The 24,434-nt window shown below is 29.1% G+C and overlaps 3 protein-coding genes across 8 annotated transcripts; 1 reads left to right on the top strand and 2 right to left on the bottom strand.

Moving 5' to 3' along the window:
- Positions 1–16,286, top strand: LOC124499854 (uncharacterized). Of its 5 annotated transcripts, none has more exons than XM_075731578.1 (10): positions 1–373; positions 9,305–10,098; positions 10,670–11,693; positions 12,101–12,192; positions 12,303–12,374; positions 12,593–13,427; positions 13,475–13,765; positions 13,836–14,540; positions 14,610–14,865; positions 14,943–16,286. In XM_075731578.1, the coding sequence occupies exons 3-9, from the start codon at positions 10,688–10,690 to the stop codon at positions 14,789–14,791; spliced, it is 3,183 nt and encodes a 1,060-aa protein (XP_075587693.1). In that variant the 5' UTR covers positions 1–373; positions 9,305–10,098; positions 10,670–10,687; the 3' UTR covers positions 14,792–14,865; positions 14,943–16,286. The 5 variants fall into 5 exon arrangements, with proteins under 5 accessions (XP_075587693.1, XP_075587694.1, XP_075587695.1 ...); XM_075731579.1 differs by having other exon boundaries at positions 14,613–14,865; XM_075731580.1 differs by having other exon boundaries at positions 13,502–13,765.
- Positions 16,256–18,467, bottom strand: LOC124492781 (uncharacterized). Of its 2 annotated transcripts, none has more exons than XM_047055778.2 (3): positions 17,424–18,467; positions 16,923–17,358; positions 16,256–16,865 (listed from the first exon to the last, which is right to left on the bottom strand). In XM_047055778.2, exons 1-3 carry the CDS (start codon positions 17,978–17,980, stop codon positions 16,476–16,478), a joined length of 1,383 nt encoding a protein of 460 aa, XP_046911734.2. In that variant the 5' UTR covers positions 17,981–18,467; the 3' UTR covers positions 16,256–16,475. The 2 variants fall into 2 exon arrangements, with proteins under 2 accessions (XP_046911734.2, XP_046911732.2); XM_047055776.2 differs by having other exon boundaries at positions 16,923–17,370; positions 17,424–18,105.
- On the bottom strand, positions 18,369–24,413 carry LOC124499848 (uncharacterized). The gene is made up of 4 exons (XM_047063827.2): positions 24,299–24,413; positions 24,189–24,242; positions 22,121–24,126; positions 18,369–22,050 (listed from the first exon to the last, which is right to left on the bottom strand). Exons 3-4 carry the CDS (start codon positions 24,102–24,104, stop codon positions 18,692–18,694), a joined length of 5,343 nt encoding a protein of 1,780 aa, XP_046919783.1. The 5' UTR covers positions 24,105–24,126; positions 24,189–24,242; positions 24,299–24,413; the 3' UTR covers positions 18,369–18,691.
- Positions 24,414–24,434: the final 21 nt, after the last annotated feature.

Consider the following 24,434-nt stretch of genomic DNA (forward strand, 5'->3'; position numbering starts at 1 on the left):
ACAGTCATATACGATCAAGCAAACGATTTAGGCGAGTAATAAATCCGTATCCACACTCTCATACACACACACACACACAAACACATAAACACACACACAAACACACATCGTGCATCAGAAATCAGAAAAACATCTAAAAAGACAAAATTGAAAAAAATTTTTCATCAACAACAACAGTAGCTTCTGCTTTCTTTCAAGCGAAAAAAAAATCAAAAATTTTTTTTTTACTTCAGGCTAAATGAAAATATTAAAAAAAAATCATGTTGAAAGTGTGAACCAGATCATCATCATCATCACCAGATCATCCTGCAATATTTTTGGATTTTAAAAATCCGAATCGAATGATTTTCACTTTATGGAACGAACATTTTGGGTAAGTTATCGAATTTTTGTTTTTTTGCTTTCATTATTATTCCATTCCATTTGTTTTTCATCAGAGCGAGAGACAGAAATCTGTCCATTTATTGTACTTGAGACAATTTATCATTGCGAAATAGTTTTTTTTTTGTACAAAAATATAACCGTAATAAACATATGATGATGATGATGATAAATGGTTGCAATCGATATTCGCAACCATCATCATCATCATCATTACATCTCTTTGTCATTTGCTGTTAACGGAAATTCAAATTTCCATTTTTTTTTTCTACATATATAAAAAAAACAAAAATTTCTGTAGACATTGAACTTTGTGCATAGGAAGGGCAACAACAACAACAATCCTTTGATCTTAATCTCTCTCTCTCTCTCTCTCTCTCTCTCTCTCTCTCTCTCTCTCTTGTTCTCTCATACACAAATATATATATACAATGACCGGTTGTTTTTTATTATTCATATCATCATCATTGAAACCTAAATATATTCAATGGAAAAACAGCAAAAAAAAAAATCTATCTATTCTTGTTTCTCTCATCCAAACAACAACAACAACAAAAAAATGTTGATCAACTTTCACAACGGGAAAAAACAAAAAAAAATCAAATTGTTTTTTCCCCTCATCAATATTATTTTATAATTTCCGGTTTTTTTTTTGAAAAATTCCGTTCCGTTTTTGATTTTGTTTTCTTTTTTTTCTTTCTTTCTTTCTTGTCTTCTTCTACTTCTTCTTCTTGTTTGGGCAAACAAAAACAAATTGACTGTGTGTGTGTGTGTCTGTCTGTATTTTCTTGTTTTTTTGAGGGGTAAATTGATGATTGGGAACGAATACGGTAATTTTTTGTTGTTGTTTTTTTTGCCAGTATAATTTCATGTTAGACGCGACTATAGCGCCTGTTTTAAATGAAAAGTCAGTTTTAGAAAATGAAAAAAAAACGATCAAATCAAAAAAAAAAGTTTTCTATTTTCAAAGTTATATAATTCACATCATATCAGGCGTTGTCGTCTTTGGTTTGTTCAGTCACACAGACAAACACACGCATTTACCGGTTAGTATTTTTTTTTTTTTTTTCGTTTGTTTTGATGTCGTCGTTGACTGATTTTATTGCGAATGCGGCAAATCAAAAAAAAAAAAAAAAATTACCGCAGTGTCTTCTGTTCATCATAAATAGCTAGTTCATGTGGTGTGTGTATTATATAATATACGTCGTTATATAATGTATATCCGTATATATTCAATCCGATATATTTGTGCTTGGTTCGTCAATCGGTCGATGGTTTTTTTTTTCTTTTTAGTGTATCTCTCTCTCTGTGTGTGTGTGTGTGTGTGTGTGTGTGTGTGTGTGTGTTATAAAAATGGTATCCAAATTTAGCTCATTTCAATGATATTCAGGATTCTGCTCAATTCCATTTTCAATGTGAGATTTATTATTGTTGTTGTTGTTGTCGTCGTCGTCATCGTTTTTTTTCACTTTGTGTTTTTGTGTGTACGTTTTTTTTTCGATTTGATATTCTTTTCTTTTCAAATCATTGATTGATTGATTTTTTTTGACGAAATTCTACATTGATATCGATTGATTGGTAAGATTGAAATTTTATGCCTATGATTTCCTATTGGTTGTTTTTTTTCTCTTTCATTATCATATATCATATCATATCATTTCTAATCTCCGTGTATATAATAATAATGATGATGAATGAATGAATGAATGATAATAATCTCGTATCATTCAAATTCATTCATTTGAACAGATAAAAATTTTTTTTTTGCTTTTCTATTTCTCATCATCAAGATTTCTTCTAATACTTTTTTTTCCTGATAACTAAATTCGCATGAAATCTGATCCGATTGATTTTTTTGTTTCCAAATCTGATCCGGTCCGTTTGTTCTAATTTCACACACCGCACACACACACACTTACACACATGCATATCAATATTTTAATCAATTTTATCAATAACCGATCAGATATTTTTTTTCATTATTATCATTTTCCATTTCCATTCAATTCACCTGGTCAATAAATAAATTCATCAAAAATTCAGCCAAAAAAAAAAAATCCATGCCATAATCAAATGTGGCTGTGCGAAAGAATGAATGAATGAAACTTGTATCAAACAAAAAAAACAAGACAAATGATTTTGCAATCGATTGATTTGATTTGATTTTTTTTCAAATTTTATTTTTTCTTATCTTTTTCTGTTTTGTTTTGTTTTTTTTTCTTTCCAAATAAAGTAGTTTTTTTTGTGTGCATGTGTGTGTTGTATTTTTATCAGTGTAGACCGATTTTTATTTTATTTCATTTCATGTTGTTGTCGTCGTTGTCATCATTATTTTGTGGAGAAAAAAAAAGAAAAAAAACCACTTTATCCCCAAAGATGTTTATAACTGACTTGAATATTTTAAACATTTATTTTCATTTACCTGTTCGGTATTTATTTATTTATTTATGTTTTTTTCCGGTTCTTTTTTTTCTTTCGGTATCAGTTTGATCTCTATCTCTCTGTATTTGTGTTTGTGTGTGTGTTTCTGTTTATGCGTTTCGCTTACGGCTATCCAATTTCATTGCTAGATTTGAATAGATGAATCAAGTGTCTGAGAATGACATTGGATGATCAAAAAAAAAAAAAAAACAAAAAAAAATTTGATTCGTTAATTATATATCCATCTGCCTGTATATATACATCATTAAGTTGTTGTTGCTGTTGTTGTCGTCGTCGTAGTTTTTTTTTTTTTTGGTTTAGAAATAAATTTCCAAACAATTGATTGATGATTTCATCTATCGATTGTTTGGAATAATTTTTTTTTTTTTTAGTTTTCGTTTATCCAAAAAAAAAATTCAGCTTTTCGTTGTTTTAAAATTTTTATTTCATTTCAAATGTTAATGATCATTATTATTGATGATGTTTGAATGTTTTGATTTTTTTCTGTATCAATAAGAGAAACTTGATTTTGGAACCAAAAAAAAAAATTCAACAGCTAAACCTTAATTATTTAATTGTTGAATAAAAATTAGGATGTGAATCTTTATTATGATGATGATGATGACCACATTACATTTTTTTCTTTATATATATCGACCTGATTATCATATAAGTAATGGATAGATGAAAGCAAGCTGATGTGCTCGAATTTCAAAATGATTATGTTGATGATGATGAACGGTTGAAATTAGATTGCCACATTATATCATTAATAATGATTGTAAATAGTTGTTTTGAAGAAAGTTTTGACGATGATGATCCATCTATCCAGGTATTTTGGCAGATTTTCGTATATATTTTATTTATATAAAAATTATGATGATGATGATGATGATTGGCCCAATTTGTTGCCAATTTTAAGTGTGAGCGTGTGTGTGTGTGTCTGTATATTTTTTATTTTCATTTTTTTCCCCTACTTATAAAATATTGGCTGCATTCATTCTGATCTGATAATTTTATTTTTATTTTTCTTATAAAATCAAAACAAAAAACACCAATCTTGAATTGATTCAAAATTTTGATTTTGAATGTAAAAAAAAAATAAAAAAATCACACCAATTCTTTAAACAAAGAGAAATTGATCTCTGAACTAAAAAAAAAATTAGATCGATCTGATTGCAAGATTTGATATGATGATGATAATGGTGGTGGTGGTGCTGGTGGATAAAAATGGTGTCTGTGTGTGTGTGTGTGTGTGTGTGTGTGTGTGTGTGTGTGTGTGTGTGTGTGTATGTAGAAATTTTGAATATCAAACACTTTCACACATTGTTCACCTGGTATTGCTTGTGTGTGTGTGTGTTTTTTTTTTGTTTTATTCATATGGACTATATAATTTCAATTTTGTTTATTCAATCCATAATTTATCGTATATTATCATCATCATATGTAGATGTAGATCTAAATCTAAATCTAAATTCAATTCATTTGAAGCAAACATTTTTTTTTTGCTTGGATACGATTTATATATGAAAGAAATAATTCAAATGGATAGATAGATGGCCACCAACATAGCGATTAATGATTTTTTTTTCACGCAAATCACTAAATCCATTGTTCTTTGTTTATTCATCCATTTCGATTATTATTACTATACTAAAACCACCGTTATCATCATCATCATTCAAGGATCATTCAAAACAAAGTGTCCATTTTATTTTTAAACAACACACACACACACACACGGCGGATACAATTTACATTGATTTGATATATGAATTATAAATCCAAAAAAAAAAACAATAACAACTTGTTTTAAAAAAATGATGATGATGGTGTTAAAAAATGAACAAAAATTTTTTTCGTTATCCAATTTGGCGTGTCCACCAATTTTTTTTTTTTATTATCGAAAAAAAATTGTTCTGGATTTTCTTTTCATTTTTTTTCTGATTATTTCTGATGAAAGAGAAAAAGATCTTGAATGAGATTGGAGAGAACGGAAATCATTTTTTTTTGTTTTGTTTTGTTCTGAATATCCAAAAAAAAAAATGATGATGAAAAAATGAAAACCACAAAATTTTTTGTTTTTTTAAGTAAATTTTTTCGATACATTCAATACAAAACAACTACTAATAATATGACTGCTACTTTTGTTATTTTCATCATTATTATTACCACTACTATTTTTTGATACAACTACTACTACGAATATTTCAATGTATATATATTGGATGTATACAATTCATATTTGTTTACAAATAATTCAAACACATGTGTGGTGTGCGTGTGTGTGTGTGTGTACACTGTACACAGCAACAAATTCATTCGTCGTAGACGTCGTTATTGCTGTGTGTATGTATGTATCGTTTTTTTTTGTTTTGTTTTTTCTTTCATTATTCTCCTTCAAAATCATCATAGTTGCAGTCGTATTTCGACGTCGTCATTGGTCTTAGTCACAGTTTTTGTTTTTCTTCTTTTTCTTTCCAATTGAGATTTGCCAAACGAAAAAAAAACGTAAGGTAACGTAATAATTTTATTTTTTATTTTCGGCTGCCACATGGAAAATGTGTGTACGTTTGTGTTGTTGTTTTTTTTGTTCATATTTCAAATATATAATAAATACAAGTGCATCAATTCTGCGTGTCCGTGTGTGTGTATGATGATGATTGAATTATGATTTGTGAGTGTTTTTTTTTCTCAATTTTCTTCATTTCATCGTTTGTTCATTTGTTGTGTGGAATTTTCAGTGTTTTTTCTCTCTCTCTCAATGTTCTTTAGTTGATGATTCAGATTTTGGTTGATGTTTAAATGTCAATCAAATTTTTTTTTTTTTTTGATTGCACAAATATAAATCATAAACAAAAAAAAATCGATACTTAGCCACTTATCATCATTGTCATCAAACACTAATTTGATTGATTTCATTTCATTTTTTTTGTTTTTTTTTTGTTTTGAATGTTTTATCGTGAACTTTGTAATGAAAATATATTTTGTCATGTTTTTCTTTCACCATACGTCGTTTAGTCTACATTAATATAACACGTGTACAACATAAAGTATCAACATTTGGATCCAATTCAATTGTGTGTATATGTGTGTGTGTTTGAATCACGCGTTTTTTTTATTTGTCATTCTTTATGTTGCATATATAAAAATGAGTTAAAACGAAAGAGGGTTTTCTATACGTTTTTTTCTGTTTTTTTGTTTTGTTTTGTTTCAATCATCATGATTGTACTCTAACCGTACATTAATACAAAGACACAGCTAAACAGACAGAGAAAGAGATGGTCATTGAGAAAATCGATTTTCAATAATCAAAAAAAAAATTGAATGAATGTGTACACTGTTTGTGTGTGTGTGTATGTTGCATTTAATAATAATCATCATCATTATAAAAGCGGTGGTTCATCATCATCATTTGTATATAAAAAAAAATTTTTCATACATATGCAATATAGACATTACAACGAAACAAGAAAAAGATGATGAAAAAATGACCTCGAAATTTGAATTGTTGTAATGAAATGAAAATGTTTTTTGTGTGTGTGTGTGTGTGTGTGTTAATAATTTAATGACGATGATGATGATGACCATTTTTTTTTTATTCTGATAAAAAAAGAAGAAAAAAATTGAATGAAAATTTTCTTTCTCAAAAAGAAAACAGAAAATCTAAATCATAATCACCAGGTATCCGATGATGATGATGATGATCCAAGGTGTTATTGTGTTTTGTTTATTTGTTTGTTTGTAAAATGGTGGGCACCCCTTTTTTTATACTCTTTGAGTGATTTGAATTACAAATTTTTTTATTATTATTATTTCATACATAAAACTAGTAATTAATGATGGTTATATACGCCCCATTTTTTATTCAGTTTTAATTTAGTGTTTTAATAATCAACAAATGTTGTTATCTGCCAGGTGATGTTGGATTTTTTTTTGTTTGATTTTTGATTTTTTGATTTTTGATGACCATAATGGGTTGATGGAATTTTATTTTATGTTTTTTTTTGTGTATGGGTGTGTGTGTATGTGAACAGGTGATTTTTTTTTCTTTTCCTTCATTCACTCTCATCGTGATTGATTGATTTTGAAATGTAAAACCATAGACAGAATCGATTGATTTCATTTCTGTTTTTTTTTTTTTTTTTTGCTAGTTCATTTTTGGCAATTTTATCATCATCATCATCATCATCATTATCCGGTTTAAGAGGAAAACAAATGAATGAATGATTTGATTTTCATTCATCATCATTATCAATTGAATTGAATTGAATATATATATAATTGATAATCAATGATTCGAAACGAATCGATTAATTTCAATCAATCAGGTCATATATATATATATATATAGATGATAATAAACAATTTGATTTAACCTTCATCATCATCATCATATTATTTTTTTATTATTTTGAATCACAGAATTCGTTTTTTTTCGTCTATTTTAACGCTACCTGAATAATAATAATAATAATTTATTTATGTCTATATAAAATTGTGTGTTTTGAATTGATGATTGATGGTAGATGAATCGGTAGTGATGAAGATTTATATGCATTATTTTTTTTTCGTTCTGTTCATGTTGTCGATCGATGTTAACCTACTAAACAACAACAACGACAACAATCATTATCATCATCATCATCATCATGAATGATGTATGGCCACATTTTTAAGGCCATTATACAGGTATAATTTTTTTTTGCTGATGTTTGAATGCTACCTGTTGTTGTTGTTGTTGTTGTCGTTAGTACCATCATCATCATCATCATCATCATTCTAGACATCAGCACACAGACACATTAATGATGAAACAATGACGAAAAATAAAGAAAAAAAAATCAAATCAATATTGAAAGTCAAAACCAAAACCAAAAAAAAAAAACAACAAAAATTAATGACACAATAATGGTCAAAATCAAATTTCTATTTTTTTTTTCTTTTCGACCATCATCAACAATCAATATAATTTGAGAAAATGAAAGATTTGCTCAAGTATTTTTTTTTCTTATAAATACCCTGATATGAAATATAAAAAAAAATGCAATTTAAGATGATGATGATGATGACGGTGATCTAGTTTTCTTTTTCACATAATGATAATAATAATAATAATGTTGGTGGTAATAAAAACTGTATCATCATCATCATCATTATTATATCACTGTTATACACTCACATACAACAACAACAACAAAAACATACGGTTTGTTTCTAGGTTTCTCATCATCATCATCATCATCATCATAATGAAATATAACATATCATCACAAATCATATGTATATAATATATACAACCATTCTGTTGTTGTTGTTGTTGTCTTACATTGTCATTTTGTTTTGTTTATGAATTTTCGAAACAATTTCATTTTCATATATATATATGTAATCTGTGTGTGAGTGTGTGTGTCATCCTTTTTTTTGTTGTTGTTGCTGTTTTTTATATGGCTATTGATAATAATAACGGGATTCATTCAGAAAAAAAATCTCGCATAGTCATCAAAGACAAAAAAAAAAATATTACAAACGAACGATAACAACAGACAAACAAGAGACTTCGAAGTATATATTGAATCTATTTTCGTCATCATCATCAATTCAATACAATTCTTTTCATACTACTACTTGTTGTTGTTGTTGTTGTTGTTGTTGTGGCTGCTATTAGTTCTTTTTTTTTCATTTCTGATGTGTTTTATTATTGTTGTTGTTGCTGTTGTTGTTGTTCAGAAAATGTTGTAGAAATCAAAAAAAAAAAAAATTGATGTTCAATCATTATTGATTTGCCTGATCTTTCTCTCTCTCTGTGTGTGTGTTTATATATATATGTTTTTATTTCTATCAAGTTTTTTTTTCTGATGATTATGAAATTCCATTATTTTATTTCATCTTTTTTTTCTTTGCTTTGCTTTGCTTAATCGATAATGGTATTCTATCAACTCTTTTACCATTCACATTTGAATGGTATATATGGATTCAAATCGTCAAATAGTTTGTTTCTAGCCTGTTTATCGATTGTTTTTTTCCGTTGTTGTTGTTGTTCTCTGTAATATTCGTTGATGATGATGATGATTTTTTTTCCATATAAAAATATACATGATATTTATATGAAAAAAAAATTAACAACATGACATGTTGATGATGATGATGAAGAAGATGATTTTTTTGAATATCAAGAATAGCCATATACAGATAGATAGATAGATAGATAGATGGATGGATAGTCAAATGATAATGTTTTGCCATTTCCAAGTATGTGTGTGTGTGTGTGTGTGTTTGACCCGAATATATATAGATATTCAAATGATGACCGTTGATATTTTTTTTTTGTTTTTATTTTTTACTTTCGTTATTTCATCAAAAAAAAAAAATATTTACAATGATGACGACGATGATTATGATCATCATGATTTAATAATTTATTAATTGCACGCGTTTGATTTATTGATGAAAAATATATTGAATTTGCAACTTTTTTTGTTTCTTTTTTTTATTTCATTAGATTTTCATTTTATCATGGTCATATTATAATATTGAATATTTGATGAAACCAGCAGCAGCCACAGGGAGACACGACCACTATAATCCATACACTGACTAGTCATCATCATCTTCATCATCTTCATCATCATTTTTCCTGGATCATGATGCATTTTCATTTTCTTTGACTAAAAAAAAAAAATTCTAAATCCAATTTGGACATAAATTTGTTGTTGTTGATGACCTGAATTTCTGAATTATTTTTTTTCTTCTACTTCTTCTTCTTTTCATTTAAATATTCATTTTCTCCCAGTGTGTTTGTGTTTGTGTATGTGGAAAACGTTTTTTTTTCTTCCAAATTTGAACATTATTTTCATCAACGTCGTTGTATATCGTTATATTACTGATTTGGATTTAAATTTTTTTTTCTTTACATTTTTTTTCCATATAGTCATTTGATTTTGACCATTTTGTCGCACACACACACACACACACACACCTATTGTTATCTTGTTTAACCGATAAATAATCGGATAAACATGTGATATAATAATAGTGAATGACGACAAGAAAAAAAAATATAGTGAAAATTCCCATAAAGGTGATGTTTATGCTGCTGATGCTCGTGTGATGGTGATGAAAGTTACTATTTGACCGCATTACCATTATCATTATCATTATCATCATCATCACACCCACACATACACACATTAACATTGACTGACTGATTTAGTGACTGATCATCATCATCAACATTCAAATTAAATTTTTTTTTTCAAAAATTCAAATCACTTTTTACATCACACAACGTTAAAGGTAATTATGATTATTTTCATTTTTTATATTCATACTTTTAATTTTTTTCAACAACAACAACGACAACTTTCGCTCTTTTTTTTGTGTGTGTTTAAATAATTGATTTTTATGGTTAAATGAAATGAAAAACACGCGTTGCCACGTGTTTTTTTTTTTTTTTTTTTTTGGTTGTTGCTATTGTTGTTTATTCAATTAATGAAACGTTAATGAAACGGAAAAAAAATTTCCATCAACTTTTACAGATTTAGCATTTTGTTTGTTTTTGTGCTTGTGCGTCAATTATATTGCTTTTATTATTGATTTGCATTTAATCAATCAATTAATCAATCAATCACTTGCTTATCTTGCTTATTTTGTTTTCCCAATATATTTATTTAATATTAACCGATAAAAAGAAACTAAATTTCTCTCTCTTTCTCTCTCTCTTTTTTTTCTTCCTGTATTCTGTCTTCCTTTTTCTTTTCGATGCTTTATCAATCTTTATATTTGCTTAAACTTGAATATAATTTGTTCAAAATCAATCAATTTAAAAAAAAATTTCCACTGAAAAAAAAATTGTTGATTGTTGTAGTAAACAAACAAACAAACAATGAATGAGAATCGTTACAATATAATTTATAGCCCTACAAATCAAACAACCGAATCTAATGTTTGTCGTCGAGTTAATAATAATCACAATTGTGATGATGTTGATGATGGTGGTATTATTTCACCGGCACCATTATGGCGTAATGCACCTACAATAATTTCACCTTCTGTTATTGCTGCTGCTGCTGCTGCTCATCATCATAGACAAATGTCACCAAAACCTGCGCAGAATCAGCAACAACAACAAAATTCAAAAACAAAAATGACGATGATGATGCCACGATATTCACCATCATCATCATCATCAGCATTACAGCCTACTGATATGAAATCCTTTCAGCAAAGTTTACGTTCATATCCGATTGCGTCAACATCATCATCATCATCAAATGTTGGTGGTGGTAAACAATCAATGATGAAATCATCAAAAATTCCAAATAAATCAAATGAACGATGTTTTGTTACCAGTTTAGAAGTGGATAAAAAATTGGATCCAATCAGTCCATTTTATTTGGATTATTTGGAATGGAATAATCAACAACAAAAAGAATGTTTGATAAATGTTAATGAAACACAGCAACAGCAGCCTCAGCAGCAACAGCAACAATTTGATCATAGTAAATTCATGGACATGTTTCGTATGAGTCGTTCAAATGTAAACTCGAATAAAGATATGGATACACATCCAATATCATCATCTTGTGGATCATATGCTGGTACAGATAGTCTACCATATTCAGTTAATGATGATAGCCAAAGTGATGTTACAATCGAAGATTTAGCTATTAATGTAAAACCTATTAAACGAAAACCAAATATTGTTGTACAAATGCGATCGAATTTACGTCGAAAACAATCACTTGATTCTAATAATAATGTTAAACAGGTACGAATTAGTCAGCCAACAACACCACCATCATCATCAACAACGACGGCGACGATGACGACGGTTCAAATGGCAAAATGTCATCCACAATCAAATCTTCGTAATTCATCATCATGTTCGGGTTAGCGTCCGGGTTGTGTGTGTGTCGAGATCAATCATTTTCGCTTTTATTTTCCTGTGTTGATTTTATTCAATATTTTTTTTTCTCTCTTTGGTTTTTTCTTCCTGATTTTTTTTTCGATGATGACATCATTTTAATTTTGTTTTTTTTTTAGTTTTTAGTTTTTTTTGTGTTTGCTTTGCTTTAGCTTTGCTTGAATTTTCTTTTGTTATTTTTTTATGATGATTATTATTATGGTTATTATTGTTGTTGATTTTTATTTTTATTTCTGTTTCTGTTCACTGGATGCACAAACAAATTTTCAAATAGATTCCCATGACATACAATCATCAATTGTGTGTTTGTCGTTTTCTATAGATTTGAATTCAAAAAATTTTTTTTTTTTCGTTTTTGTTTTCATCATATAGAAAATCTATCAACACGTTTTCAACAACAACAACAACAACAGCAACAAATACAACAGTCGAATCAACGTTTTCGATTAGCTACAAACATGGAGGTTTGTTGTAGTTTTATTTATTTTTTTTAAAGTTTAATAAATTAATAATGTGGAAATATTAAACAATTTTATCATCATCATCATCATCATTTTATTATTATTATAATTAGAATCGATCGAATGTAAATCAACGATTACAAAGTGCTGCTGAACGTCGTGCACAGATTGATGATGCCCGTAGAGTATGTACATTTATATATCATGCTTAACGCCTCGATTAGCGATATTTTTTCCAATTTAATGCGAAAATTCTTGCTAAAAAACCGTAGATTGTTTCGCTTTGCGCCCAAATTTTTTTTTTTTTTTTTGAAACGTAACCCTTGCGTAGCGTAGTATTACTGTATTTTGAAATTCATTTTTGTAATTATAAAATTGATTATGATTAAATTAAATAATATAGGAAAGAGCACAACGTCAATTAGAACAAAGTTCAATGAGAAATATTATACATGGTGGTGGTGGTGGAAATGATTTTATACCAACTCGTATGACTACATCAGCTTCATTTGGTTCATCCACACGTGGTGGTGGTGGTTTTAATGAACAGCCATTTATACCTGGACATAGTACAAATTCATCAGTAGCATTTGGTAGTACACAACCAAGAAATATTGATCTTACACGTCCATTAGTTACACCATTACCGGCAAGGCCTAAATCTGAAATATTTCCATCTGGACCTTCATTCGAATTATCATCATCAACGACTATGGCTACGACATCTAGTGGTGGCCATGGAATCACACAAAAAGATTCGTCAGCAATGTATGCAAAAGATGATAGTAATTATCACTCGAAACGAGTTACGGCTACTGTAGCAGCTGTCGATATGACGCCTCATTGTCTCGCTCCAATGCAGCCAACACAACCAGTAGCTACAATAGAACCGGTCATTATGGCCAAACAACAACAATCATTACAGGCACCATTGTTTAGTGCAAGTTCATTTATGCGTGCTGCACGACGTCATGATCCGGAATTAATTCCGGCAAAACAAAAATATTTATTCCGTGAATATGGTTCACCATCATCATCTGGAACATCGTGGGGAGGATTCCGTAAAGAGAATAGCATCATGACATGTTCGATGACATCGACAAAATCTTTTCAATCAAAACATCCAATGACAGGTGTTACGGGCGGCAGTAGTGCTTTAGGTAGTCGGCCCAAAAAATCCTATAGCATGAATCGGCTTGATCAATTGGCACAACCAAGAAAACGTGTCCAACCTAGAGGTAGTTAATAATTCATTTAATTAATTTATTGAATTCATTCATTTTAGTTCCAATGTCAACTTCATTTGTCAAAGGTAAAGCTTCCGAAAGTGGTGGTGCTAGATCAACAACTCCCACTTCGACAAATAATAGATCAACAACTTCAGCTGGTAGCAGTTCAAAACCAACGCCACCACCGAAAACATTTACCACATCATCATCATCGTCGAATTTGAGTGGTAGTGCTAAAAGTACATCAAAAGGATCGTCATCGGCAGGTAAAGATTCAGCATCAGCAACGACACGATCAAATAAGAAACCACGTCCTCTAAGTCAACAAATTGACACGATGAAATTAGGTATGTTAAATATGGATTTTTTTTTGTTGTTGAAAAGTTGAAAATTTTAAATCATTTTTGTTTTACATAGATTCTTCGTCGCCTGTATTTGAATCTCCATTGACAAGTGGCGGTAATGAATCGAAAGACGAAAATGATGATAAATTGGCTGAATATAAAAAACAATTAGCTGAAAAGCGTGCTCAATATCGAAAGATGCAGGAACAAAAATTGAATCAATTAACAAAATCAATGACAAAATCATCAAATGATATGACAGCCACCGATGGAAAAAGTGATTCGAATGATGATAAAACTAAAATGGATGCACATAGTGGCAGCAATAAACCGGCTGTTGTAACACGTCGTCCACGATCGACGATTATATCATCAGCAGCAACATCAAGTCCACAATCGTCACCAAGCATTGAAAATCGATCGTTGGCTGATGAAATTGCTGCAGAAAAACAACAACAACAACAACTACCAAATCAGGCAGCTTCAGTAGTTCCCGCGGTTATTATACCAGAAAAATCTGTTGATAATAAATCAAAAGAAGAAACCAATATATCATCATCAACTTCGTCTTCATCGTCATCATCGTCGTCGTCGTCTTCAAGTGATTCGTCTTCATTAGATCAAGACACTTCTATTGATACAACAACGACAATGGTTCAACAACAAGGACCAAAAATCGATGGTGATGAACCACAATCATTGTTGATTGATATTTCATCCAATACAGATCGATCGATTTCTGAATTGGAACAATCAGTCAAACAAATGTCAATCAAAGGTTAGTACTTTGGCAAAAATATCTATTCATTTAATCATTTTCTCGTTTGATCTATTTTTTTCCATGAAGAAGAATCACCATCAATGAAAACTTGTCATGATTCGGTGATTCAAACCGGTGGTGCCATTGATAAAAATCTATTACAGCCTAATATTATGACAACATCGTTTGATTCATCGTTGATGCATTCTACATCACCGGCTGGTATGGCACAACAGCCACAATATTATCAACAACAAATACAATATTAACATCAGAAAAAATTGAAGAAAGACAAAATGAAATGCTTAAACAACATGAAATGGAACGGATGAAACATAAATCGGTAATAATTGTTGATTGAATATTGTTGATGAATTGAATATAATTTTCATTTCTTTTTCATACCACTAAAAACCATAGAGAATTCATGAGATTCTAAAAGGACGAACACGTAAAGATGATTCTGGAAGCAAAAGTCCAATCAATAATAAAAATAATGAAAATGATGATTCAACATCGGCGACAGAATCATCGATTGAATCACAACATGGTCATGGTCAAACACAATCATCGGATTCAAGCCTTGAAACAACAACATCATCATTGAAACCAATCCCAAATGGCAGTAATAATAATAATAATAATAATAGTGATAATAATAATACAAAAACCAATGGCCATACAAATGGACATTATGATGATAATTTATTGACATATTCCATTTCTAAAACAAATGGTAATGTTATTAATCATCATTCACAAACCGAACAACAACAACAGGACTCAGAAGCTGCTGCTGCTGCTAATGGTTTCTAATAATATAAACAAGATGAAAATATTCACAAAAAAAATTCAAATTTGGCTCTTGTTTCCTTTTCTCGATTCATACATCAATTCTTTAGGTCATCATCATAATTATCATCATCACTATATTATCATGAATTGATTATCGTTGATATGATATACAAAAAGTACACATCACTAACAAGATCAAGATTCCTTTCCATTCAACAACATGAAACAAAACAAAACAAAAAATGAAATCATTACACTAATATTTCAATAGAATTTGTGTTTGCATGATTCAAGATTTTCTTTTAAAATTTTTTTTCTCATCAAAAATTTTATTCATTTTTTTTCCTCTACATGACGGCAAAAATATTTCAATTTTATTGTTTTTAAACTGAATTCTGAATTCTATCCGTTGATTATCAAATCAAACAATTATTATTTACCACCACACAAAGAGATAGAAATACAAGTACAAATTTTCTTTTATTTTTTATGCTTTTAAGACTGATATGGATACACATACACAAACAAAAACACACACACCCACGCATAAGCCTATTACACATTTTATTTTTTACATGATTTTCATGGATTTGATTTGATTTTCTTTTTCTTTCTCTTATTCGCTCTTTGTCTCTATTGTCTGTGTTAATTTATTATATTATATATTAATTATAATATTGAAATCGATCGATCCAATTGAATTCGATCATTTTTAATCTAATCGAATGATGTCGTCGTTTCTTTCGATTTTTCTTTATATCAATCAATCAATCAAACAAACCATTGGAACAATAACCGTTCAATAATCACTACGATTGGTGATCGTAAATGTGCTGCTTTTTAAATTAATGATGATGGTGCTGATCTTTGATCTAATCAATTTTAAATCTCATTTATTATTATTATTTCCATCTTTTTCTCTCATTTGTTCCCAAATGTTAAATGAATAAATAACAGTTCTTTATTCCATGTGTTTGAATTTTGAAAAAAAAGTTTTTAAAAAAAAAATCAACACCGTTGTTGTTACTCATGAATAATTTATGAAATGAAAATTGAAAAAAAACCAACAAACTTAAAATTTACAATCAAGATAAAACAATAAAATAGATAACAGTGATGAGCTAGTAAAACAAAGTTGAAAATAAAATAAAAAATAGATCAATTCTTTTTTCCTCGTTTCGATGGCATCTGTTTTGGTTGTTTTGGTGATTGTTCTGTCATGATTTGTCGTGCTCTCGATCGCGTCATTCTTGGTTCTTCAACAACTTGATTTTCATCTTTTTTCTTCTGGTCCTTTTGCCTTGGTCGTTTTGTTTTTGTTTCCTGTGTCTTTGATCGGGTCTTTTTCCGCTGATCATCAACAACTTGATTTTCATTAATTTCACCAATTTCATCAGTTTTATTTGAATTATTTTGCTGTGATTCTTTTTCAATCGATTGATGTTTTGCTGATTCCATATTCATTTTTTCATTAATTGATTTATCGAGTTGTTCAATGATATTGGTGATTGGTTCCATATTTTCATCAATATTGGCCATTGCATCATTCTATAATGATTTCAAATAGAATAAAAATGAAATTTCAAATAATTCAATTTGATCTACCTCAAATTGTTCGATAAATCTTATAAGATCATCAAATCGATCATTCGAACCATTATTTGTTGAAAATTCATTACGTTTTTTCTGAAGAATTTCCAAATTTTTCATCAATGGTAAAGTATGAAAGTTGATTTTTAAATTTTTCAAATCTTTACTATGTTTTTGGATCAATTCAGTAAATTTTTCTTCAATAATTTTCCGTTCATCAAGTTCTTTTAATTCATCTTCAAGTAATTTGATTTCATCGTTCATTTTAATAATATCAGATTCAAATTTATACGTAGATTGATCAATATTTTTCAGTTCATTATCAATTGTTTGTAAATCTTTAATGATGTTTTCATCAATTAACGTGAGCGATTTAAAGTCAATATTAGTTCGATTTGACAGTTTCAGTAATTCTAATTCGGGAAATTCCATAGTAAAATCAGGATCAATCCTAAATATAGTTCTTGAACCAAATAAATAGTAAAAACAATTTTTGTTAAAAAATGATCAACTTACTTTGTATCAATGATGTCGTTTTGACGTAATGGTTTCAATTCTTTTAATGAATTCAATATTAAACTCAAACGATTTTTGAGAAGATATGCAAATGCTTTAATCACTTTATTTGTAGATGTTTCATTATGTGACATTAATTTCAAATCATGAAGATGAATTCGAATGTTTAGCGATAAACTTTCAAATTGTGAATTCAATTTTTTCCAAACATCTTCCATTTTAGTTCGTTGATTAAAATTCATTGATTTATCACCGATAGAAACAAAACAAGCTGTAACTAATCGTACAAATGTCACAAATACTGGACGTTGACTAAATTGATAAACATTAAAATCGATTCCGGAATCAACTATATAAGATTCAATATAATCGAATGCATCTTCAAGCGAAAAATTCAACAATGTTTGCGATTCATCACGTGATAATGAAGGTGTTGCTATTGTTGTTCGATTAAATTTCACCAACGAACGTGATGGATTCGGTGTTGCATTTTTCATTATTGTACGATTTAATCTAGCCGGTGTTCGATTGATTGATGATGGTATATATGTTGCCATTTTGGTAATTATATATTGATGATGATGATATTATTATTGAATTGTTACTCGAATGAAATTAAAAAAAAAAACATAAATATTGAAATTAAATGAAGTTGACAAGTTGTGGTGAATTGAAATGATAAGAAAATCCTATGCTTCATGCCAATATATATGATATATCGAGAGAGAAAAAAAACAACCGACCACAGACAGAAAATTAAACGCTATATTAGTTTCAAGTTCAAATCATTCTTTCTCAATTTCATCATTGCTGAGCAGAAATTTTTAAAAAATAAAAAAAACAAACGTCAAGTTTAAACCTGGACTGTGCAAAGGGATAGGCGACACATCTTTAAATGTTTAATATTCAAAAAAAAAAAAAATTCGTGTCAACTTTATTCAATCAAATCAAAAAATTAATCGATTTATTTTTTTCTTAAAATAAAAGAATTTTAATACCAAAAAAAAATCAAATATGTCACAATTATTAAAGCTCAAAATGTGTGTGTGTGTGGGTGTGTCTATCATTTGTAATAAATATCATTGTTTTTGAAAAGAAAAAAAATTTCAAAATGGTTATAATAGTAGTGGTATATGTATGTATTGTATTATCATTAATATTATTATGTAGAAGAAACATTGCAAATCAAATGACTAAAAAGAAAAAAAATTCGAAATAAAAGAATTCAAGGCAACCAAAAAAAAATGAACAAAAAATTTCCTCAAATTTCAATTCGAGTTAATCAATTGATATTGATAACGATCGCTGAAAGTGATTAGAATTATGATTGCTCCATTCATATTATTGCCACCACCACCACCACCACCGGAACGAGATGTATTTTTTGAGAAAAAATTACAAATTGCTTTGATTGTTTTATCGATTGAATCACTAAACAAACGATACGATTCTTTAAGCGATTGTTTAATATTAATAATATTCTGATTCATGATTACATCGACTGTTCGGCTATTTAAGTTATCGATATCGATAAGTTTGGCAATTTTTTTCACTGTACTGAAGGGAAATTCAACAGCCAAAATTTTCAGATTTGGATTGGACAAATTCAGTATCGTTCCAAGCTTTTGAATTTCGGCATTCAAACTGGTCCAATGACGGCGTCTATCAGTTCCGTTTGTTATGAATTCAATTTGTGAAGCTAATGATAGATTTGAAGATATTTTTTGTAATTCTGTATGCAAAATGTTATGACGACGTCGATCATCAGCTATTGATTCCGGTTGAGACGACAGATATGTTTGTTGGATATTTCGTGAAGTTTTATTCGTTGTAATACTTTGATTAGTTTGTTTTTGTGATGGTTTTTCCGATATTCCAACATATCGCTCAGCCGAGATTTGATCGTAGGTTAATAGTTCAGATATTTTGCCAATAGTTGACTCCAACGTTAGGCATTTGATTTGGAAAACATTTCTACCTATAATAAGTCGGTTTTCGATTTTGTTTAGCCAATAAATAATTTCCGATCCATCATCATTAATCTGCATAACAACAATCAATTGGATGGCCTGATATTTGGCATTTTCATAAATGTCAGAGAAATAATTGGATTTGGCAACCATTTTTTCATCAAAATTCATTACAATTGTATGAGCCACAACTGACGTAGAATAACCATCATTACGAAGTTTATGAATGAATTTACAAACTTTATCTAATGGATATTTCAATTCGTTTGAGTTGGTCTGATTAGATTGGACAATATATGGAATCACAATGATATCAGTTATACTGAAACGAGATCCAGTGCATGAATTTGCAACAATTTTCTGTAATCGATAATTGAGCATTTGATTATATGAATGATCAAAATCGAATGGAGTATTCAATTGTGAAAGAATAGAAAGCTTCATACATTCAATTAGTAGATCAAATTTGATAGAAATTCCAACTGCATATAAACGTTTCATATTTTGCATCTTCATATGTAATCGAAAACTATTAATTAGATTATCATATTGTCCACCAGTTGAAATCAATTTCGAAGATTGACCATCGCTTGCCAACAATATATTAATAACAATGTTGTTATAATAATAAGAATCAGATGATAAATATAACAAACTGAATTTGAATTCAAACAAATCATTAAATTCCATATCAATTTTATCACAAAAATAAGTACGAGAAAGAAGTTGAATAGTTTCCATTTCGATAATATGTGGTTTCACTCGATTTTCCAATGTTGATAAAGAACTCTCATCACCAATCGAATATTTAATAAAGATAAGGCGAATTTTGTTGTATAAATTTATGGCACTGGTTTCACATAGATTGAACAAATCAAAAAGAATTTCCGATTGGCTTGAATTGATCTGCGGAAACATAGTATTGATACCAATTGTGAATTCTGTCTTATTAGCACGTAAATCATGAGAATGTGATAATAGATGAATCAATGAGGTAAAATTATCTTGTGGCAATTCCATTTGCTCAAATATCATGGAAAAAATGTTTAGATTAGTGAGATGAATTTGAAATTTATATGATGAATGGTCGTATTTCAAAACCAAATCTTTCGATACAACGATATCAACGTAAGGCTTTATGGAACAAGAATTTCTTGATGAATGATGACTAAATTTTGGCAAAAAGGTGGGCAATATTTGCAGAGCAAATCCAATAATTTCAACATAAGGTAAAATCCATGAAGATTGACAAGTGTCAGGAAATATTAAATCTAAAGTTGATTCATTGCAATGAGAGAAACAATTGACAGATTGAATATCACGAACGAAACTTTTTTCAATACAAAAACGACGCAATAATGTTATGTGAGGATTGGAAGCCAAATAACGAGCCAAAATACCACGATGATGATCAGGCAAAACAATGTGTGTTCCTTTTCGATCAATTAAAGAAACACTTCGGTCACCGGGTTGATTTTGCAAAAAATTTTTCGCCATTACAATTGGTATTGGCATTTGAACAGCACCAAATAACAATGAATGCAATTCAAGTGTCCATTTGGCAAAATTCAGGAACACAAGTTTATAATTGAATTCGTCTTCTGACCAAACATTGCGTGGATTAATATTAGCTCTAAAATCATAAACTATATCTTCTTGAGTTCTATTATTCGATTCGAAGATTTTCGATATTAATTCTCGATATCGTGTAGAATCGAGGTTATCCAATACGGAATAATTCTTATTCGTGATCGATGTCATTAAAAACTTTAAATCTTGCATTATTTCAATCAATTCTTTAGCAGTAGGTCGTTTGATCGGATCAAACGATGTCATTAATTTAATTAGATTCCAATCATTTGGATCGATATTTTTCACTACAGTTTTCAGAATTTCACATGTTCGATTTTGAAATTTGTTTAAAAGTCGAATACGTTCAGAATCTGTCTTCATGAAATAACACATTTCAAAATAGATCAGACCAAGTGCAAAAATGTCTATTTTAAAATCTGGTTTATAAGCACCTAAGTTACGAGATTCTGGAGCCATGTATAAATATGTGCCTAAATTATATGACGATGAATTACGTGAACATTGTTGTGGCGTAGATTTTTCATTGTTAGTGCTGACAGGGACCAAATCAAGTTTAGCGAGTCCAAAATCACCAACTTTTACATTATATTCGCCATCGAAAAAAATGTTGGATGGTTTGAGATCACGATGCACGATTCCCAGACAATGTATATATTGAATAGCATCACAAATTTGTTTAAAGATTTTTGATCGTAAATTTGTTTCTTTTTGAATCTTATTAGATTTGATCAAATTGTTTAAAGTTGTTGATGAGCATAGTTCCATCTGGATACATAGAACTTTCTTAGGAATCATTTTATTTGATGGCGAATCAATTGTTATAATCGAATCATCGGATTGATCATCCAAACAAGACAAGTTTAAATCATTTTCAAAATCTTCGAATTTAGTATCATCTATCCACGATGAATAATATCGTACTACATTTGGATGATTTAATCGAGAAAGATGATGTACTTCGTTCATTACATGTTTGGCTTGATTTTCACGAAATTTTACTATTTTTATAGCATAAGTTGAATCATCAAGTTTATTCAAAGCCCGCAAGACAAAACCAAAACCTCCTAATGTGGGAAAAAATAGAGCAGAAAAAAAGAGATATTATTAAACATTGATAGATTAAAATAATATTACCTTGACCGATGGATTCATGAACAATGAACTCAGATTTAAGCCGTGAAGTAGCTGCTTGATCAATATCAATCGACAAAAAAGGATTCAAATTTTGATTATTTTTTCGATTAACATTGGGAATAATGAATTCTTCCTTTATACATTTTTTAATATAATCATTCATGAAAAGACCTTTGATTGTTGGTCGTTTGTTATGATCAGAAGCCATACAGAGTAAAATTAAATTGAGCAAAGATTTAAAATCTGGATCTCTTGTCATAGGTATAAGCTTTAAATTTTTTTTCGATCTGATCTTATTTTCATTGTCAATATCATGGTCAATAGTTGGTGGCAATGGATTTATATCGAAATCAGTATGGATTGCCAGTACAAAAGCACCAAAGTTGAAAATTTCATTTGCATATATGTGAGACATATGAAAATTTTCACAAAATTCATCGAGATCTATTTTTCTGATTCCACGCTCATGATCACCGATTAACGAACGTACAATGATTGGAATCAAGTTCGTAATAAATGTTTCTAAGAATGCATCATAAAGTTTTAGATCGCCATGTTGTCCAATGTAAATTTTCTCTCGATCAAAATGACCATAAAACATATTGTTTTCATGTAACAAGTTGAGTGATTCCACCATTGAAATTACAATTCTTGATATTTTACTATCTTCAATGCAAATCGAATCATCTAAAAAACACTCAAGCCAACAAATTTGACCAAGGGAAGCCATATTTTGTTCTTTTTTGGGTAAATTTTCTTTTGCAATCCTAATTGACAATTTTGTGGGCATAACTTTTTCCTCTGTGGATTTGTCCGATTTTAACCATTTTGATTCAATATGATGATAATCGCTAAAAAATCTTTTTCGATTAATTATATTGTAGATTTTATCTTCGATTATTTCTTGAATTTTTTTAAGAATGTATTCCATGTTTGACTGAAATTCTGGATAAAGATCACGAAGACGACGGGCTAACAAACTAAAATCATATTCAAATTGTGAATATCGATATTGTTCACCTTGCTTTTTATCATATCCAATATGTTCGTAAAATACGGAGTGGAAAAGAAGGTCTCCGAATTTATAGAAAAAATATCTACTGTTCATCGGTATTAGATCTATTTCTGCATTTTTACGACAAGACATCATCGTTTTGCCCGAATAGACAGTATAATCAAATTCAGTTGATTTCAGTGGAGGAACAATGGAAGAATCACCAATGGCAGATCGTATAGTGTTTTCATCTAATTCTACAGCCACCATTTTATCGTTGTTGATTTTTTTCAATTCATCATTTATTATTTGTTCATTTAATGGACGTTCCTTTTCAAGAATTTGTTGCATACTCCAATAATAGTCATCTTTAGGCAATGGATCAATGGGCTTTGTTACTAGTTCCAAAATTAACTTGGCTGTTTCGTTTAAACGAAAAATCATATCATCAGCGTTAATTTGAAATAGATATTTTACGAATAGATTCATATGAAACATTAGATTGAATAAAAAATCATGATTTTCATGATATTTTTCACAAAACAGCTCGAAAATTCGATTCAATCGATCAATACGACATTTATTGGCTGGAAGCATTGATGTGACAGTGATAGATGGTAATGTATCGGGCAATGATTTGTCCAGAATGATATTCAACATAAATTGACAATCTGATGAATATTTAATAATTTCTTTACTAAACACAAAACTCAAATCAATATGAACGGGAGCAAATTCACCGAGTTTTTGTTTGTCATTTAGATAAGTTTTTTTCATTTCAATGACAGCATTTTCATAATCATTTTCTTCAAATGGAAACAATACTTCATGATTGATTGTCAATTTTTGAATTTGTTGATGAAAACTAGAAACAAATGATAATATTGTCACAGATCGTTGAAAGGCATTTTTCTTCTTGGGATTTTTTTCATAATAATTTTTCAACTTATTTAAAAGATCAATGATATGTATAGAAATTTGTGGGTCCATTTTTTGAAATTCATTGAATAAACTGAAAAAAAATATATCAAATTGAAATATGAATCGGATTTTTGTGATAACATTTATAAATACCTCTGAAATGTTTCGATTTATGGAATGTTGCTAAAAGAACCAAATGATCACCTTCTGATGAATGAACCTCATGAAAAAAAATGACAATAAACATTTTATTCATAACTTACCAATTTGAAAATGATGATTAAATATATATATATATATGATCAATTAATTTATTTATAATGAATTTTGAATTTATAATAACAAATTTTTGATTTCAATTTTCTTCAACGAAATGTAAACAACATGCGCTTTTGCATT

This window comes from Dermatophagoides farinae, chromosome 5 (genome assembly GCF_024713945.1).
Source record: "Dermatophagoides farinae isolate YC_2012a chromosome 5, ASM2471394v1, whole genome shotgun sequence".
Classification (NCBI taxonomy): domain Eukaryota; kingdom Metazoa; phylum Arthropoda; class Arachnida; order Sarcoptiformes; family Pyroglyphidae; genus Dermatophagoides; species Dermatophagoides farinae.

Excerpts from the sequence above, each read along its gene's own strand:
- LOC124492781 (XM_047055776.2), bottom strand. The coding sequence starts at position 17,980 with ATGGCAACATATATACCATCATCAATCAATCGAACACCGGCTAGATTA. Across the intron at positions 17,371-17,423 it reads AACGACATCATTGATACAAA|AACTATATTTAGGATTGATC; the intron begins GTAAGTTGATCA and ends ATTTGGTTCAAG. Across the intron at positions 16,866-16,922 it reads GATTTATCGAACAATTTGAG|AATGATGCAATGGCCAATAT; the intron begins GTAGATCAAATT and ends AAATCATTATAG.
- LOC124499848 (XM_047063827.2), bottom strand. The coding sequence starts at position 24,104 with ATGGACCCACAAATTTCTATACATATCATTGATCTTTTAAATAAGTTG. Across the intron at positions 22,051-22,120 it reads TCATGAATCCATCGGTCAAG|GAGGTTTTGGTTTTGTCTTG; the intron begins GTAATATTATTT and ends TTCCCACATTAG.
- LOC124499854 (XM_075731578.1), top strand. The coding sequence starts at position 10,688 with ATGAATGAGAATCGTTACAATATAATTTATAGCCCTACAAATCAAACA. Across the intron at positions 11,694-12,100 it reads TAATTCATCATCATGTTCGG|AAAATCTATCAACACGTTTT; the intron begins GTTAGCGTCCGG and ends TTCATCATATAG. Across the intron at positions 12,193-12,302 it reads GATTAGCTACAAACATGGAG|AATCGATCGAATGTAAATCA; the intron begins GTTTGTTGTAGT and ends TATTATAATTAG.